At 30.9% G+C, this 6,963-nt stretch overlaps 2 protein-coding genes across 3 annotated transcripts; one reads left to right on the forward strand and one right to left on the reverse strand.

Moving 5' to 3' along the window:
- Positions 1-176: 176 nt before the first annotated feature.
- LOC122520820 (dnaJ homolog subfamily C member 4-like) lies at positions 177-2,137 on the reverse strand. 2 transcript variants are annotated; one of them, XM_043641103.1, is made up of 5 exons: positions 1,773-2,137; positions 1,622-1,709; positions 1,316-1,503; positions 651-1,007; positions 177-376 (listed from the first exon to the last, which is right to left on the reverse strand). In XM_043641103.1, the coding sequence occupies exons 1-4, from the start codon at positions 1,838-1,840 to the stop codon at positions 686-688; spliced, it is 666 nt and encodes a 221-aa protein (XP_043497038.1). In that variant the 5' UTR covers positions 1,841-2,137; the 3' UTR covers positions 177-376; positions 651-685. The 2 variants fall into 2 exon arrangements, with proteins under 2 accessions (XP_043497038.1, XP_043497037.1); XM_043641102.1 differs by having other exon boundaries at positions 177-1,007.
- A 506-nt stretch (positions 2,138-2,643) lies between these two features.
- On the forward strand, positions 2,644-5,455 carry LOC122520819 (pre-mRNA 3'-end-processing factor FIP1). Its single transcript, XM_043641101.1, has 4 exons — positions 2,644-3,087; positions 3,220-4,125; positions 4,226-4,581; positions 4,797-5,455. Exons 1-4 carry the CDS (start codon positions 2,908-2,910, stop codon positions 4,915-4,917), a joined length of 1,563 nt encoding a protein of 520 aa, XP_043497036.1. The 5' UTR covers positions 2,644-2,907; the 3' UTR covers positions 4,918-5,455.
- Positions 5,456-6,963: the final 1,508 nt, after the last annotated feature.

Below are 6,963 nucleotides of genomic sequence, written 5' to 3' on the forward strand. Positions count from 1 at the left end.
TACTTTTATTTTTATTTAAGGGCAAAAATATTTTTAATTGTTATTAACTATATATGTATATATTATCTATTTGGCAAAATGATAATTTAAAAAAAATATATAAATTATTCTAATAAAGATATTTACATTATTTCTTTCCTCTTGATTATGTGTAAATATATACAATTAAAAACTAGTTAGTTCATAAACACTTTTATGTATTCATGAAACTTTCTATATATATGTATATACACTACAAATATCAGATACTTTTTAGTATAATTTTGTTTACATCTGATATAAGGCATTAAGCAATACTAAACCTAAACCGTACGAGAATATTTGTACGATCGACTTTTGCAACAATTCTTACTAAAGTATTCTTTTTACTTTTCATCTGAAACAAATATTACTTTTACAAATGGATATAATTTAATTGTTTACAAATATGTAAAATTTATTAAATTATAAGCAAGTCAATAAAACAGAACGAGTCAGATATGATCAATCGTAAAATGATTTTAAAAATTTGTTTGCAAAGATAACCGTAGATCATCTTGCACTGGTCAATTTTTTTAAATTTCTTCCATTTAATAAATAAAATAAATAAATTATCGGAATAACCATTCTCTCAAAAACGTAAAATAAATAAAGACAATCAAAAAATATACGTTTAAAACTTCATAATAATCTTGACGGAAACATCTTATTCGTCATTATATTCTCTTTTACTTTGCTCTTCTTCGGTCAACTTCATCTTTTTCTTCTTGAGATGCATTTTCTCTTCTCTCGTAGGCCCTCCATAATTTTTGTGCATTTCATTATAATCACGATGATATTTCATTCGCATTAAATTGACTCTCGATAAACCTTGATTCACCATTAACAATTGAAAAAATACACATATCATTCCAAATACAGCGTAGATTAGAAACTGATGATTCCTTGATTTATGTTCTCCTTGATTAATATTATCGTTACGTGGATCCCAGTTTCCTCTTGCCATTCTTTCTTCCCATTCTCTACGACTGACAATAAAATATTTAAACGAACAAATATAAAACGGTGTCTATACAAATCAAAACGATATTAACTCTTTGGACTCCAGCCAATTTCATAATACGACTTAACAGCAACTCCATAACATTTTTGTAGTATTATTGCGAACATGTTTTGTAAACATTAAAAAATACTATTATATCAACAACAAAAATAATCTACGCTTTTAATTTTATTATTTATTTGTCATCTTAAGATTTGTCATATGGTACGGTTTGTATACGGGTTGCTGCTAGCAATGAAAGAATTATATTAATATTAAGATATATTGGCTTACGATTTGTATACACGATAAGGATTAGGTCTTGTTCTTTGACCAGGGTTCGAAGAAAATGATGAATGAGTATTATATTTTAAAGCTATGTCGTATTCCTTCCTGGTGTGTTCCTTACTGAGAACATTGTAAGCTTCTTGCAATATTACAAACTTATCATGTCCTTTCTCTCCCATAATATCGGGATGAAACTAAAGAAAACAATGTATATCAACTCTTTATTAAATATATTCGTTACACTGAACATTCTTTTCCTGAAACATATTATAAACGTCACTTTATTTTTAATCAAAACAAAAAATCATTTACTTTTTTCGATAATGCGATAAAGGCACTTCTTATTTCTTTTTGCGAACAATTTGGCGAAACATCCAATATCTCGTAGTAATTATGGCATCTTTAAAGAAAGACAAACAAAATTTAAATTTCAACCAAAAAATATTACTTGACAGATCCTAACCTTTGGGTTCCATAACCTCGAAAGATCAATGCGAACAAATCCAATTTATTTAGACGAGCTATTTGCATTGTCGCTCAAAAAATAAAATTAATTAATTCTCGAAATCGGTTTAATCGTTGTGTCAAGTAGACACTGCCATTTGTTAATTACGACTTAAATCAAAATTTTATGACATAACTTTGAACACTTTATAATAATACAATACCAAAGACAGAAGTACATAGAAGCTCACAAATCCTCTTTTTATCTAACCAGATTCATCTTAGTTACTACCGGGACCACCAGTAGGCGAAAGTAGGTACGTAATGAGATGACAGTATAATACTATCAAAGAATACTGTATTCTTTGATAGTTTGATAGTATATAACATAACATAACATGTGGTCTCGGTAGTAACTAAGATGAATCTGGTTAGATAAAAAAGGGGACTTGTGAGCTTCTATGTTCTTCTGTATTCTTTGACAATACATTAAAACAAAATCAATCGACGTGCTCCCTCTTGTGTTTCTCAAAGAAAATTAATTATGCGTAAAAAAAATAAATTATATTATAAACGTTAAAAGACAGTTAGAATTAAATAATAATAATACGATCATTATTTCGTCCTGTTATAATTGCATACGATATGTATACGATGTAATATTAATATTAATTCTTATTATATATGGAAGTTGCTACGTAATATCAATTTTAATGTGAAAATCATAACAAAAATTTGGAGTGCGCACACTTGCTACGCATTGTTTTCCACTCTTCTACCCTTTCCATATTATAATGCGCATGCGTATTACATACGCATGCGCATTAAATCAAATCGTGTCTCCATCTATATTCGAATCATATGCTCCTTCTTTCTAATTCCTTTAAGAACAGTTACATTTCTCTTAATGTTCTTAATGTTAAATTTACGTTAATTTAAAATTTCGAATTCGAAAATTTACACTTGGCGCAGCTAAAAAAACTTTACTTTAATAATTTATTATTAAAAATAAAGAAATACGATTAGATGTACGTAAATTTTTACATATAAAGTTCAAGTGAAATTTTGTAATTATTCTGTAGGTAAGGTAGAGTGTTCCAGCCGGATAAATATATATAACCTAGCAGTATTGTTGTTAAGAAAAGTGAGAAAAAATGGCGGACGAAAACGAGGATCAATGGTTATACGGAGATTCGGCGGACGTAAAAGATCTCTCACCGGCGAATGTTTTAATTGAGAATCAACAAAATGATTCGTTACCTATTAATACGCAGGATGTATCACAAATTTTGGAAGAAAAGAAAAATGATAACGTTCCAGAGAGATTACCCGAGGTGCGTCGTTTCTAACCTGTTATTCCCGGCATCTATTTTACAATGCTATTTTAATGAATCTTAGTATAAATAATCGATGTAACATATTTCATATATTTAACTCAGATTAGAATTTGTTTAATTTTTGCTTAGATGTCAGAAAATGCAGGTTCACTTACAGAAGAGGGTTCGTTAAATAATATCCAAGATGAAAATGATTCTGATGCTAATAAAAATGATACAAGAGAGACTTCTATTAAAGAAGACGGAGAAGCCGCGAGTGATTCAGATTCTGACGATGATGTCCACGTGGTTATCGGTGACATAAAATCGACACCAGCATATGGTAGTTTAAATATTAAAAGAGGCGGCCTACTTACGAATGCATCAGGAGTACCCGATAAATTAAATAAACAACCTGGCAAATTTAGTATTGACGAGTTTGAAACCATTGGTGTTATCAATGGAATGCCAGCACATGAATTTAATTTAGATCAATTGGAGGATAAACCGTGGAGACAACCTGGTGCAGACATAACAGATTATTTCAATTATGGTTTCAATGAAGAAACTTGGCGCGCTTATTGCGAAAGACAGAAAAAGATGAGAAGCGAGTCTGGAGTAGGATTGATATTAAATGCTGGCGGAGGTGGAAGTAATCCAGGCAGTATGCGAGTACCTCAAGTAGCAATAACTAACGATAACAGTAAATATTCTGGTATCATGGGACCAAAACGAGCAGGTCCTCCTCCAGGAAGAAAAATGGCTGGTACGATAGATGTCATAGGAAGTTCGGGCTTAGCGTCTAGAAGGAACCTTGACAAATCACCGCCTAAAGGAAATGTGATACAAGTGATGACAGCGGATAGGAGAGAATATTCAAGGAAACCAGGTTTTCCAGATATGAGCGTACCACCACCAGGAGCAGGATTACCTCCGCCTTTCGATATGCCACCTCCTGGATATTCCGGAGAGCCAGCTCCATTCTACATGCCCGAAACTGATCCATATTATCAAAGTTATGAACCTACTCAGGATAGTCAATGGGGTAATGACCCAGTGAGTGTATATACATCATATTATAATTAAATGATATTATAATGTTAATAATATTAATATTGTAATACTGAAATATTATATTAATATTTTAATCGAATAGACTTGGCAACCAACAAATTTAGCCATTCCAATGACGGAAGGAGAAGAAGACAAAGATATGGGTCCTAAAACGATACCCACGATGGTACCACCTATATCTATGCCACCATTGTTGCCACCTAGAGATCAACGGGACATTCGAGGGGATCGTGAGAGGGACAGAGATCGAGATAGGGAACGTGAAAGAGATATGGACTCGATGGGTAGGGAGAGAGAAAGGGATAAAGACAGGGAGCGTGATCGAGAAAGAGAAAAAGATTCTATGATCAGAGATCGTGATCGAGAAAGAGATTCCGTTGCACGAGACGAAGAAAGAGATCGCGATAGATCACGATCGCAGTATCGACATAAAGAGAGGTAGGACGAGAATGCGAGATATTAGATTCTTCTTTTTATTATTATTATTATTATTATTATTATTATTATAGCTATTGTTGTTGTTGTTGTTGTTGTTATTGTATTTACGAAGAACACAATTATATTATGTTATAAAACTTTTTTTTCTCTCAATATATCCATATCCATACATATCCACAATTATTTTCAATCTATCTTTTACTTTTTCTCATTAGGCATAGGCATCGTTCAAGGTCGCGATCTCGTAGACACAAATCGCGATCACGAAGTCCGAGTAGACGTAAGAAGAAATCAAGACGCTCCGACAGGGAACGTTCTAAAGAAGAAAGCGAATGAGTATAGAAATGTAAACGTATGTGTATATATACGTATATATATGTACGAGTATGTATGTATATAAAATGTTATTACCAATTAAAAAATGAAAATAAAAGAAAGAGAAGAAAACAAAATTATCGACGATATCAAAGAAGGGAGTTTCGTAAAAGTTCCATGTTTCTTTTTTTTTTTAAACCCATTTGCATCACGCTTCTAAATATACTAAAATAATGATATTCATTAGACAAATTTGTATAAAATTGTGAGACGTTCAATTGACAACCGGCTTGTATTACCGCGCATTACTGCATATAACACCTCGTGAAACGTGTTATTCCGCTTTTGGATACAAATGGGGTTAAATAATAATCCATACTCAAAGGAAAATTTTAAATTTACAATAAATAATAATCATTTCTGCTATTCTTTTTCTTTCTCTTTCTCTCTCTCTCTCTCAATCTTTTATGGTTCTTTATTATTAACTAAGTAAAATAAACAACAGAGTATGAGCGATAATAAAATAAAAATGATTGATAATAAAAATAAAAGATAAAAATATGTTGTGTGTAATAATTGTCCCACAATTCCGATATAGTCGTCCCGCAGTACATTGTCGAAATCCTAGTGCGTCATTTTATTTTGTTACTTAATTATATGAAAGACATACAAATAATATTTCAAATCAAATAAATAAAATAAAAACCATATACATTCTTTTTATCCCGTCAAATGGTTTAATTATTAAATATTTAAAAATTAAAGTAAAATGTGTTTACCCAGAATTGGAAACCTTCAATCCTCGAGGTGGGTTGTTATACTCGTGACCTAAATTAATTTTATAGGGGAAAAAAAATGATATAAATGAACAAACCCTTTTGTTAGGGCTGCTTTAGTGCGTTTATCGTTTCATATAAATTATACAAACGTATAGTCACATAGTACGAGCCTTATATGGGTTACCACTAACAAAAGGGTTGAAAGATAGTTAAGGAATAAAGAAAAAAAATTAAAATGACAAACACGTGCCATTCAATGTATGGTTTTATATCATAATGTTATTACAGAAATTGTATTTCATAATAATTAAAAGTAGTAATAGCTTATCGGTAAATCATTCACGCGGGTGAATTAAAGGATCGATAATAACGCCGATTTCTAATATCGATCGTTATCGTATCGATCGTCGCACACACGCGTTCTTTCTTTCTTTTTCTTGTTCCATTAAACTTCTTCACTTATTTTTCTCTTTTTACCATCAAATCTTTTCCTTTTGTTTTGTTGCTTGGTGGTTGGTTAAACTGTTATTATTGTTGTCGGTTTATATCTTTTTTCTTTTTTTTCTTTCATTTTTCATTATCTTCATACATAATGGAAAAAAATGTTACATTTGTACAGCCATCATATACATGTTACATTTAGAATACCATTAATACATTATTTTTTTCATTTAAGTGTGTGTACGCGTGTTTGTTTGTATATTGTGTGTCTATTCAAGTGTATCCGCGCGTATGTGTGTGTGTGTGTGTTGTGTAGTATGTATGTATGTGTATGAGAGAGTATGCCTACTTATAAGTTGAAAAAGTGCTACTTCAAGTGCTCAAAACAAATAGTCATTGCATGATTCCGTTCCGAAAAAGGGAGAGAAGAGGGGGAACAAAACGACACATAAAATATTTCCTTATTTTTTTTGCATCACGAAACCTAAGAAAGATATGAAAAAAAAGGATGCTCGTGGGTTTGTTAATGATACAATAAAATATATTTAATTATTGTCACGAATGTCGATGTAGATAAGAAAGCAAAAAAAAATAATTTCGTAAAAATCTTTCTCTTTCTATTGCGAGAAATTTACTAATTACAATACCAAAAAAAAGAAAGAAAAACGAAAAATTTAAATAACTATTTTCCTCTCTTTTCGAAGGAAAAGATTATTACGTTGGGGAATACGTTTGAAACTAGCCGATTAAATTTCTCATCGAATATTTGAAGTAAAACGAAGATAATAAGAACAATAAATTAAATGATTTATTACAAATTATCATTGCAATATTTTGTATGTACATT

The sequence above is a fragment of the Polistes fuscatus genome, unplaced genomic scaffold (genome assembly GCF_010416935.1).
Source record: "Polistes fuscatus isolate 324 unplaced genomic scaffold, CU_Pfus_HIC Scaffold4, whole genome shotgun sequence".
Taxonomy (NCBI): domain Eukaryota; kingdom Metazoa; phylum Arthropoda; class Insecta; order Hymenoptera; family Vespidae; genus Polistes; species Polistes fuscatus.

Coding starts and splice junctions, on each gene's coding strand:
- LOC122520820 (XM_043641103.1), bottom strand. CDS start 1,840: ATGCAAATAGCTCGTCTAAATAAATTGGATTTGTTCGCATTGATCTTT. Junction 1,504..1,621: donor TTATCGCATTATCGAAAAAA/GTAAATGATTTT, acceptor TGTTTTCTTTAG/TTTCATCCCGATATTATGGG. Junction 1,008..1,315: donor CCTTATCGTGTATACAAATC/GTAAGCCAATAT, acceptor TTTTATTGTCAG/TCGTAGAGAATGGGAAGAAA.
- LOC122520819 (XM_043641101.1), top strand. CDS start 2,908: ATGGCGGACGAAAACGAGGATCAATGGTTATACGGAGATTCGGCGGAC. Junction 3,088..3,219: donor TTCCAGAGAGATTACCCGAG/GTGCGTCGTTTC, acceptor ATTTTTGCTTAG/ATGTCAGAAAATGCAGGTTC. Junction 4,582..4,796: donor CAGTATCGACATAAAGAGAG/GTAGGACGAGAA, acceptor TTTTCTCATTAG/GCATAGGCATCGTTCAAGGT.